Source organism: Chionomys nivalis, chromosome 18 (genome assembly GCF_950005125.1).
Source record: "Chionomys nivalis chromosome 18, mChiNiv1.1, whole genome shotgun sequence".
Lineage (NCBI taxonomy): Eukaryota > Metazoa > Chordata > Mammalia > Rodentia > Cricetidae > Chionomys > Chionomys nivalis.
The window spans coordinates 39511263-39523914 of NC_080103.1; the positions used below are offsets into that span (position 1 = coordinate 39511263).

The 12652-nt window shown below is 41.6% G+C and overlaps 1 protein-coding gene across 1 annotated transcript in view; it reads right to left on the reverse strand.

Moving 5' to 3' along the window:
• Positions 1 to 12652, reverse strand: part of Enpep (glutamyl aminopeptidase) — a 67897-nt gene that overhangs the window by 17850 nt on the left and 37395 nt on the right. The window contains exon 11 of the mRNA XM_057793236.1: positions 7043 to 7119. Coding sequence (XP_057649219.1) covers positions 7043 to 7119 — 77 coding nt within the window. The remainder of the gene's footprint in view (positions 1 to 7042; positions 7120 to 12652) is intronic.

Consider the following 12652-nt stretch of genomic DNA (forward strand, 5'->3'; position numbering starts at 1 on the left):
AGGACTTTCCAAGTTCATGCTACTTTGAGAACAGTTGGCAACAGCAAACTGTAGGGTTGCTCCATGATGCAAGGAAGCAGGTCGAACTGAAGAACTGATGCCCACTTACGGGTAAGAGTGAGCATCTGTTTGTATTCCTTTTAACGATTGTAACACTAGCATGCGTTCTTCACGGGATACCCAGGAAATAAAGTATAAAGAATGCCAGGTGGGGTGGCACATGCCTGAACTGCATGCAATTCCAGTACTCATGAGGCTGAGGCAGGAGGATGGCTGCAAGTTCGAGGCCAATCTGTGCTGCAGAAATGATCCTGTTTCAAACAGAACCAAACCCCAAAAAAGTATACATGCTAATATAAAAGTTAGTCATCAAGCTTACTTCTTTAAAATTTCTTTATGTGTACATGTGGGAGACCCTTCCACACGTGTAAACAAGCAAACACAAACAAGCATGATGGTGCTCCACCTACTCTTTCCATGATTAATAATCTTTGGTCATTTGAAGTTATACTCTGAAGTCTTATATTTTGAAAATGGATTTGCAAGGACCACCGGGACTCTTATCACCCACTTTCTAAATGCTTTTGTTCTGTTTTCACTAGTTTGGTGCAGCAAATGCCGAATAAGTTATCCCCGGCTGAGGGCTCTTCTAAGGAATTTCACTCCCAGGGCTGGTGATCCAGTGAGTGAAGGACTGGCCACACAAATGGAAGACTCGAGCTGTGGTCCCCAACATCGCCTAGCAGGCACACACCTGTAACCCCAGTGTTGAGAGGGAAAACAGAGGTGGATCCCCAGGGACTTTGGCCAGCCAATCAACCCAAAACGGTGAGGTCCAGGTTGAAAAAGAGATCTTTCCTCAAAGACTAAGGGTGGAGAGTGCCTGAACTCGAATCTCCATACTCATACACATAGTTGAGGGTGTGTGCACCAGTGCACACCCATGCCTACAGCACGCACATACACGCACAATAAAATTTTTTTAGTTAATTTAAATTTTCCACTCTCTAAAATTGAGTATGACCCTTTGTAAAATGGACTTTTTTATCCACTTGCGGTAATGTTTTCAACAAAAATTGTGCCGTGTGTGTAATTCCAGCTATTCGAGAGACTGGTGTAGAAGGATCATGAATCAGGAGTTGAAGGCTAGCCTGGGAAACTTACTGAGATCCCAGAGTGGCGCAAGGGAGAAGAGAAGAGAGATGGGGAGGAAGAGGGAAGCGAGGAACTGAGCCATGATTGTGTGAATTAAAATTACAGGGTTTTCCCCCAGAGTTTAGCAATCGACACAGAGCATTTGCCTGCCAAGAAAGTCGCTTGCATTTGTTTGTTCTTTGGCTTTTGAGACTAGATTGTGCTACATGGCTCAGTCTAGCCTGGAACTTGCTGTATACCCAAGGCTGACCTTGAACAAATGACCCTCCGTCCTCAGCCTCCAGCTACAATTTTAATACATAATATGCAATTCAAGAAAGTCTGAAAAAAAAATGCAACCTGTCTATCATGAGGAAGGGTTTTCCTTAATGGTCATTTGGGTGATTCAGAAGGATACCTACAAAGAAGAGCTGGAGGGTGAAGATGTGCTGGTGTGTCTCCCACCTGCCCCAGGACACAGGTGCCCGTCTGAGCCCGCACGGGCATTCTCACTTCTCTTAACCTCTGAGAGGTCTGGTTCTACAGTCAACAGCATTCATGGCAGAAACCTGCTAGCTGTCCCCTTCGCTAGGTAAGAGCCAGACTGTATATACTAGTCTCCTTCACTGCTGAGTAGCATCATACTATTGAAAATGAGATGTGAAATGTAGACAGAAGTGGTCGTTTAGTAACCCTGGTCCCTCTGGCATCTTTCTGTGCATCTTGGTTGGAAAAGACCCATGAAGGATTCCAACATCCAGGTGGCATTGGGCCTACACAATGGAAGAAAACAGAATTTCCCAGCTGTTATTTGCTCGACAGTCACCTGAAGATGTGGCAAGTCAGAAACACTTCTTCAAGCTTTTGCATCTGGAATAACAACTTAGGCCCCCTCCAAAACCTCACTCCTAGAATAATGTCTTAGATTCTCTCCTACTTCTTAGGCTATCTCCTATAGTAATGTCTTAGGTCATACCCTATAGTAATGTCTTAGGTCGTCTCCCATAGTAATGTCTTAGGTCTTCCCCTATAGTAATGTCTTAGGTCATCCCCTATTGTAACATTTTAGGCCATCTCCTATAGTAATGTCTTAGATTGTACCCTATAGTAACATCTTAGGCCATCCCCTATAGTAATGTCTTAGGTCATCTCCCATAGTAATGTCTTAGGTCTTCCCCTATAGTAATGTCTTAGGCTGTCTTTTAGACTCCACACCTAAGGTAATATTTTAGCCCCTTTCCTAGCCCCAGTCCTGGAGTAATGCCTACAGAAACAGTGTTCAAGCAAGACTAATAACTCCTTTGTCCTGTGACAAATGTCATCTAAGTAATAGGATGCAACAAATCAAAGCATAAAGATGGCATCCTGCTAGATGTAGAACACAGCTAACATCGAGGGAGAACAGGCAGGGCAAGCAGCCCTCCGCTAAGCAAGTGCTTGCCGAAGTCATGTGCCATGTGCCAACAACCTAGCAGCTGTTGATAATCGATGGGGACAAGAGATACAGTAAGTAAGCACCTTGCATCTTCCAGGAGCTTATAATTTAGTTGAAAAAGAAGAGAGAGTAAATGGAGTTTGAAAAGCTATGATTTTTGTCCAAATACCAACCACTAACACTAAGAATAAAAGGATCCATGATGCTGCCAGAATCAGCTATATAAGAAAAAAATACTTAGGATGATTATCTTGCCAGTGACCACAAATAGCAGCAGTAAAGGAAATATATGTTGATAAAAATAAATTCAGTTTAACGGGGTTAAGACAATTTAAATGAGGGTGATTTTTTTTTGTCTAGGTTAGAACAGCCAGAAAATACATATATTGGTGTGATGTACTTCTCTTATTAGATACCACATATTTTCTCCCCATTGATTAAAGTATTATGTATAATACTTGTGTAAATAAAACATCCCGGAAATCCTGTTATTGCTTGGGACATTTATAACTGATGAGTCATCAGAGTGGTCAAGAGCAGGGATGTGAGATAGGTAACATGAGCTGGTTGCCCATCCAGTCCACTCAGGACATATTTGTCATCTGTGCCCTGGGCTGAAGACGTTCTCAAACAGGAAGCAGGAACTCGTGGCACAGCCTGAAAATGGAGCAGGCCCTTTGAAATAAGAAGAGGTGTCTAGTGTTTTTCTGACCAAGAGACTAGTCGTGATTCTGAAGTTTCAGATAAAGGGAGGTCTGGTATCACAGCTCCTTAGACACCTGAGCCCTGCATGCATTTATTTATTTATCCATTTATGCATACAATAAATAATCACTCAGTGTCTGCTGAAGCAACAGAGCAGCAGCCACAACCAGAAAGTCATTCACTTCCTCTAAAGAACATTCTATAAGGAAGAGAGGCACAGATACTCCAATAGAGACACAAACGCCGTGTTGGACTTGTCTGAGAGCTGGGAGGGAGCAGGCAAGTTCCCTCTCCTCTCGCTGTCTGAGGCACAGACCTCCTCTGGACTTCATCAGTCTGCACCCTCAAACTCTAGTGAGGTGTAACTAACGAGACGTAACTGAGTTTTGACCTAGGTATTATGTCCACAACAACCTTTCCTCCACCAGTCCTTGTCCTGTGAGTGCCCTTTATCACCTGCGTCACGGTCACAGTTATAACAGACCTCTCTGTTGACCTGCCCTAGGCAGGAGTCTACAAGATAGGAATGGTTGAACTTCGCTCTCCTGATGTTCATTCCCAAACTGCACCCCAAATTATTTTTTAAAAAATATTTATTTGAGCTAGCAACATAGCTAACTTGATTATTACAGTGCTTGCTGAACAGGCACGAAATCTTAGATTCCATCCCCAGCATGGTATAGAGAAGGTGTATAAGCTCATGCTTGTAATCCCAGCACTCAGGGGGAACAGGAGAGTCAGGAGTTTAAGGTCATTCTTGACTACATAGCAAGTAGGAGACCAGCCTGACTCACATGAGACTCCGTCTCAAAAACAAAACAAAACAAAACAAAAGTTGCCTGAAAGAATGAACTAATGAATTAAGGACTGAGTATCCAAAAAATTCTTTCTAATAAATATATAACAAATATTAGGAAAAAAATGTTTATTCTAAACTCTTGACACTTGTTTTCTGAAGAGCTTTCACTCTCTGGAACATTCTCTTAAATGAAATCCTCGTTCCAGGAAAACACTGGAAAAATTATGTTAGAATGGATGAATTATTCATGTTTTTACATTTGTAAACAGCAAATCAAGCTGCTGCCGAGACAGTCTTCCTACCCTCAGTTAAACACAGCGACCAACGGGGAACATGTGTGGTGATGATTCAGTTGAAGGCATTGAAACCCTAACCATCTTATTGTGCCTTTTATGAGTGCTGCGGGACATTTTTACTGTCTTTTATTTCTCTTTCTGTCCTCTTCATTTTCCATTGGCAAACCTGCCTGTAAGTAGGAAAACGGTCAGCAGACAGACCGCAAGACATTCAGCTACGAACTCAAGCACAGCGTAAATATGTGGACTACTGAGACAAAAAGGCATTGATCTGAAATTTCTGGAACGATTCAGAGCCATTGGCCACAATGTCATAGCAATCATTAGCATAAACAATGAAGAGGGAATTTTCCTACGATCATATTTCCTGTCAGGAACAGCCCAGAGATGAGTCTTACCTTCATAATAGCCAGGACGGAAGAGTTGTCCATAGAACTAAAAATGTAGGAGAGTTTATGATAAAAGGAAAAAGGAACAGCAAGTGATATGAATATAGGATGATATACATCCAGTATGGAAGGGAATGAATCACTGATCCTTGCCACAACATGGATGAACCCTGGAAAACCTGCCTTAATTGAAACGAGATGGTAGAAAAACAGTCTTATCATTTCATAAAACAGATCTCCAGAACAAGCTAAGTCCTCATTGGCACAAGTCCAGCAATTGCTTAAAACCTGGGCATGTGGGCATGGAGGGGAAGTCACAAAGGGTCTCTCTTTTTTTAAAAAAAAAATTTTTTAACTTTTCTTTTTTTATTGATGTTTATTGAGCTCTACATTTTTCTCTGCTCCCCTCCCTGCCTCTCCCCTCCCCCCTTCAACCCTTCCCCAAGGTCCCCACTCTCCCAATTTACTCAGGAGATCTTGTCCTTTTTTACTTCCCATATAGATTAGATCCATGTATGTCCTCTTAGGGTCCTTATTTTTGTCTAAGATCTCTGGGATTGTGGTTTGTAGACTGGCTTTTTTTTTTTTTTTTTTTTTTGCTTTATGTTTAAAAACCACCTATGAGTGAGTACATGTGATAATTGTCTTTCTGTGTCTGGGTTACTTCACTCAAAATAATGTTTTCTAGCTCCATCCATTTTCTTGCAAAATTCAAGATGTTATTTTTTTTTCTGCTGTGTAGTACTCCATTGTGTAAATGTACCACATTTTCCTTATCCATTCTTCAGTGGAGGGGCATTTAGGTTGTTTTCCAGGTTCTGGCTATGACAAACAAAGCTGCTATGAACATAGTTGAGCACATGTCCTTGTGGCACAATTGAGAATTTTTTGGATATATACCCAAAAGTGGTATTACTGGGTCTTGAGGAAGGTTGTTTCCTAATTTTCTGAGAAATCGCCACACTGACATCCAAAGGGGTTGTACCAGCTTGCATTCCCTAAGGGTCTCTTTCTGAGGTGATGATATCACATAGTTATAACCTTAACCAAAAAGATTGGATAATACACTTTATTTTAAAAAAATATTTGAGACAGGGCTTCATGTAGTTCAAGCTGCCCTGGACTGCAGACTGACCTTGAACTCTCCAGGTAGCTGATGCTACCCCTGAGCTTATGATCCTCTTGCGTCTAGGTCCTGAATGCTGGGATTCCAGCTGCTCAGCACCATGTCTGGTTATATGTGCTGCCACCAACTGAACCCAGGGCTTCGTGAATACCGGGTAAGCATTCTACCAATTGAGCTCTAACCCCAGCTCAGGTGACCCACTTTAGACCGGTGAATTTGGGGACAAGTAACCAGGTGCAGAAAAAGGAATGTCCGTTGCTTTTAGCTCCCAGAACCCCAAGGAAAGGGTACAGAATATGCTGTTCTAAGACCACATTTCCATGGGACAGAATGAAGAAATCCAGTCTGTCTTAGATGAGAAATGTTTTGCGACTCAAAACAACTACAATGATCACATCATAAAAGCCAAGATTTTCCATGGTTTGGTTCCTGTGATACAAGGTGTATTAATGTGGTCTTTACTCTCAAGTGACTTGAAATCCTGCTAATAGGGCAAAGTGCACAAATAAAGTATCTCCTAAAAAAGGGAAAGTAAACAAGATTCTCCTGGGATCGACGCTGAAACCTCCCTCACTTATTGGTTTCTCTTTTTTTCCAGGAATCTTGAAGTTTGTGATAAGACCTTGTTTCTAAAGAACCCTATATTTTTTTTTTCAAATACTGATAAGAAAAACCAATGGAGAGAGAACAAGAAACGTGTCGCAAGCTGATTGTTCTAATTGAAAGAGAACATCTGAAAAACAGGCCATTCTTATGACATTTTAAGAAATCCAAATGTCTTCTTTGATTTAAGAGCAGAAGAAGAAAGAGAGTTGAGGAAAGGAAGAAGGAACAGAGGGATGAATTGGAGGAGAAGGAAGGTAGGAAAAGCAGGAATCTTACAACTTGGTTTACCAATGACTGGCAGGTCAGGAAGATTCCTTTAGCTTTGGCTATGTATTCCTGTTTGCCACGATAAATTACTCAGAAGATCATGGAGGAGGCTATGTTCCCATTGTAGACAAAGTTTTAGATTTATTGATGTTATTTAAGAGATGATTTTTAGCTGAAATTTATAAGTTTGGGCTTAATTGCTGCTTCAGTGTATTTGTATTCATTTACTGAGATGTATCAATTCAAAGAAGAAATGAATGTGTTAAATAATATAATAATATTTACCTTCTGTTGATCTGTTGAAAACTGTGACATATGACTGGTTATTTTCGGTCCATTTAATTGGAATATTCCATCTGTAACTAAAAATTTTAAGAAAGGAACATTTAACTTAATCATGAAGGGCTTAAATGTCAAAATCAACAGACAGCATTTTTCCTTAAATGTGATGGGCCAGTGTGTAGTATCCAAAATATACAGTTTGTAAAATGAACTTCAGGGAGGAAGATAGGTCATGGCACTGACAGCTCTCGGTCTCTATATACCCATGAAATGCAGAAATTTGCATAAAAATTAGATAAGGGTGAAGAAAAGTGCTTGGTAAAAAAATAATTTGTTTTGAAACAAATATCTTGCATTACTTGCACAAATGTAGCATTTTATGTCACAACGCAGAACCTCTGCATTCAAGCCTGCATAGGTTCCGGCATGATGCGCTTTCTGCCCAATTATATTGGATTTCTACTCTCCTACCCACTCAGTGTCGCAGAATGTGCCCTAGAAATCACTTAAAAATCCCAACCATGAGAATCAAGGCTGTAAAGGAAAACCACCAGGTGAGCTTGTTTCTGGGGTGCCCAAGTGTTCTGCTTGTCTCTTTTACGGAACTGGAGGGTTCATTTAGAGCCTCCTGCATGCCAAGGAAGCCGCTTAACAGTGAGCTACTTTTTAACTTCATTTGGTGACAAGGCCCCTCTAAACTGCTCAGGCTGGCTTTGAATTCACTCTGCAGCCCAGAAAGGTCTTGAATGTGCCATTCTCTCATTTCCAGGAGAATGTCAGGCTGCATGTTTCAGAACACGAGTATATGAATGGTTTTCTAGGTCCTCCAGTGGATGCCATGGGTGCTTCAGGCTTTTCCAATGCCACCTCCTTGCAGTTTTTTTCCACCTCCCTACTCAAGTATACTTTCCTGCCTGGCTAACTGGGAACCACCTCAGGCTGCTGGAGCCCAAAGGCCCAAAGTTCCAGGAAATGTATTCCTCTGGATGTGGCGCTTTGCCATGGTAGGATGGTAGCGACAACCCATCTTATCTAATCTCTCAGGTACATCTGTGTGGGCTACAGAGCTTCCCTGAAAGCTGGCAGCCAGTTCCTCTCTACTGATGTTGCTTCTTGCAGCACCTCTGCTGGGCACCCCCACTTTCCAGCTCCCCACTTTTGCTGGCATGGTCATCTCCAGGTCTGTTTTTAGTGAGCCCTACAGCTCTTCAGAAGAGGGACAAAGAAGTATTGTAAAGAGCACCATTCTGTGTTCTTGCCGTGCTGTTAGTGCAGTGCCAACCGGAAGACAGTAGACCACACTTTCTTCTACTCCATCTTGCACAGTGTCAGCCTGGCCCAACACGGACAGTCGGGGGCTTCATGATCTGTGTGCACAGTCTACATATGGTAGTATCCTCTCTGGAACTATACCATACCAAAGGCTGGTAAAAGCTGCGCTACTTACTATAAACAGGTACAAAGCATCTTCTCCTGGGGTGTCTAAGAGTGTCTTAAGTCAACATGATAGAAGGCAGGGCACTACTGCTTTCCGATTTTAGCTTCATGGTATCACACCTGATCTCGACTGAATAAAGGAAAAGATTTAGGAGTATAAAGGGCCGAAGGGTGGAAATCATGTCAAGGAAGTGATAAAGGGTGTTACCTGTTATCTAAATGCAGGGGTACCAGGAACTGTTCCTGAAGGTATAATTAGAGCCCTGGCTTCTTACAGGCTCCATCAAAAATGGGCACTCTAATTTTCTCCACTGCCACTGATTTAGTCATCCAAGAAGGCACACCCGCTCCCATTCTTCTGCCTCTCAATATGGAATGGGCACCCAAGGCCCCCATAGGAAGAAACCCCACTGACAGAGATGAGAAATGGTCCATTTGAAGAGATGGTGACAGCCACAGTGTGACCCACCTAGGGCTCGTTTGAATGATAACACTTTCTGTTCACTAAGCTTCTCCTCATCTTGAATTAAACAGAGAGAAACACTCTCAGAAGACACAGCTCAGCTCCCAGCGCAACTGTGAGTGCACTGTCTACCAAATAAGAGCAACTCTGAACAGATGGGAGCAGGCCTTAGTGCAGGAGAAGAACCAGCTTTATAGTTTCTGATTTTGGATGAAGGTACTTTTCAGACTTGTTTATTAGTGCATGTTAATTGTACAAGATAATAGTCTGCCTGGAAGTATTTATTGTAATCTAATTTTGCTATTTTTTTCCCAATACAGAATTCCTCTGTGTAGTCCTGGCTGTCCTGGAGCTCACTCTGTAGACCAGGCTGACCTCAAATTCACAGAGATCTAGTTGCCTCTGCCTCCCGAATGCTGGGATTAAAGGCGTGCGCCACCGCTGCCTTGTGTAATCTATCGTTTAATATAATGAAACAAAGAAAGCTTGCTTCTGGTTTAAGGCCTCTTGCCTTCTTGTTCCGTTACTGTTGACTTTTTAACAAATGTGCTCACTTGGGAGGATCCTATTTTCTGTGTCTTTTCCTGTGACTATATAATTTTATTTTATAAACATGAGACAAATAAATCAATTATATGAAAAATGATCTCTAAAATTCATGCCTCTAGGAATTAAAATAAAATGTGTGACAGTATCTGGTTAAAACTTCAAAAATATGAACATAAATGCTTAGTTTACTTGATTATAATTTTTGGGGGGGTGGGGGATCTGCATAGAGAGAACGTGATAGCCAAGTAGTTGTTTTTCTAAAACAAAACAAAACAAAACAAAACAGAAAACTACAATTCTGCCAGCTCAAACAAAGCCAGGGATGACTGGCTTTGCTTTAATAAATCAGTGGGTACACATGACTGGAGGAAACAATTACTGGGAAACTTGCCTAGTGCGAGCCTGTTTTGCAAGACAGAAGTATGCTGCTGTTCTACACATTTTAAAATTCGCACATAGGCAAAATTATATATGGTCAATGTAGTTTGCTGAAACAAAAACAGCACCTACAAGTGAAACAGCTTAAAACTGTTAGTGGAATCAGATACAAAAACAATTAAGTTGACTTTTATAATTGAATTATCACCTGAAGACAAGTCAATCTATGCTTTAATCCAGGTGTAATTAAATAAAGAGTGAAAAGCAGCTAGTTTTTTTTCCCATCATAGCCATCTCTAAAGTAAAAAGAGAAGAACATAGGCCCCGGGGACTCACACAAACGTAGGTCTGGGGAAGCGAACGAACTTCCTCAATGCCCGGTGTTGCTTTCAAACTTTGAGACCTTCATGCCTGTTATACTAATCCCTCTGCACTCATTTTCCCCTTAAATACTAGCCCCTGGGGAAACCTGTGATACCTGTACACTTCCCACACCCCTCCAAATCAGTGCACGAATTCGACAGGAGAGAACGGTTGTTATGAAACTTCCCGGTGGTGGCGCACGCCTTTAATCCCAGCACTCGGGAGGCAGAGGCAGGCGGATCTCTGTGAGTTCGAGACCAGCCTGGTCTACAAGAGCTAGTTCCAGGACAGGCTCCAAAACCACAGAGAAACCCTGTCTCGAAAAAGCAAAAAAAAAATAAATAAAAAATAAAAGAAGTGTTATGAAGCTTCCCAAACGGGTACTTGGTCCACATTTGAGAAATACTTTGGAAATAAAAGGATCTAGCAGTATTAAAATTGACCAATCAGCTTTACTGAGACAAAAGAAACCAATTTATGGCTGTTAAAACCCTTCAAAATGTCTTCTTCATATCCTGTCATTCTCCTCCCTCATATTGTAGGAATTACTCCCAAATAATTGACTTGAGATCATTTACATGTGACATACAATGGCACAAAAATAAAAAGTTACATACAATATCATCAAAGTTATCACTAAAGAGACGCAAGGGTCTTTCCAGTAAGAATCAAGCCGTGTAGACTGCAAGGTGCCTGGGAAGTGGGTAGGTGCGGAAGTCTCTCCACTCAAACTGAATATTAAAAACATAAAGGAAGGTCATAAAAAAAATTGGATGTGGGTAGGACTGGTGCGATGCCCAGGGATTGGCGATGTATTATCACATTCCAGATAACCTAAGTGCATGCTGGGAAGGTTGAGCTGGACTAGAATGATATCCTTGGGATGGTTACTGCAGCCAGAATCCCGGGGCTGGTCCCAGGCCTTGGTGTCCTGACACCCTAGCTGTCTTCCCTTCAGTGAGAGGGCTGTGGGTTGGTCCCTCAGAAATGTGTGCAAAATAACTCTGTAACTGTGCACATGTCTGCAGACTGAGACAGAGCTTTGGCGACTAAGACTCAACTGTAATAAGTTAGGAGATAACACGCTTTAGCCGACTTCATGTTCTTTTAAAACATTTTCTAAAAATCGAGCAAATCAAAGAGAATAACATATTGGCTTATAATTTTAGTTGAAATTCTTAAAACATCTGACCTTAGTAACTATGTTTAATATTGCGGGGGAGAGGATCTTGTTTGGCAAAATTGTGGGTTTTATTTTTTTTAAAATATTTATTTATTTATTATGTATACAATATTCTGTGTGTATGCCTGCAGGCCAGAAGAGGGCACCAGACCTCCTTACAGATGGTTGTGAGCCGCCATGTGGTTGCTGGGAATTGAACTCAGGACCTTTGGAAGAGCAGTCAGTGCTCTTAACCTCTGAGCCATCTCTCCAGCCCTGTGGGTTTTATTTTTAACGGATGAAATGTCTTTGGATATACTCTGTATGTGGGATTAATGTTTCCTGCGTGTATTTACTTATTTATTCAGTGGGGGGGCACACATGTGCAGGTCAGAAGACAACTTGCTGGAGTTGACAACTCTCTCCTTTCGCTCTTTGACCTCCAGAGAGAGAACTTGGGTTGTCAGGTTTGACTTCAAGTCCCCTCCCCAATTAGATCCTCTCACTGGCTCTGTATTTGTGCTTTAATTAGATTTATAAAAATACATAAGAAATAAAAATGTAGATGATATAGAGTTATACAACTTAATTGGGTGTTCATACTTTGAAATTATTGGTTTTTGGTTTTCTGAGACAGGGTTTCTGAGGCCCTGGTTGTTCTGGAATTCAATCTGTAGACCAGGCTGGCTTAGAACTCAGAGATCTGCCTGCCTCTGCCTCCCAAGTGCTGGGATTAAAGGCGTGCCCACCACTATCTGGTTTAGGAATGACTTAAATTAATAAAGTTTTAATTAGTAGTGTTTGGATGAACTAGATTTTATTTATAAGTTTTTACGCCATATGCAAGAGAATTTGATTAAATTTCTAAGTGCAGTGCTGCTTGAATGATCAGGGGACTTTGACTTGTGCAATTTGCTCATAAATTCATCACTAATCAACAATACGAAGAGTTGGTGATGAAAACCCCAGGCCCTCACATCCCTCCCTCAGGCAAGGGCTTCTGGTTTTAACTGCGGTTTAATTTTACTAATTTATTCAGCCAATATGTTCTAATTTATCCATGAGAGGGCATGGGTTAGCTCTCTTATGTTCCTCATCCTTCTACCCTGTTAACAAAAATACTGAATAAAATAAACGCTTTTTCAGGCTTCTCTATGCGTCACAGGCGGACCTCCGAGAGGGAGTTCCACCCCCCCCCCATTCTGGCCTTGTGGATTTTGACATCACTGCTGTTTCTGTAAATTGATACCGGCCACTGAGT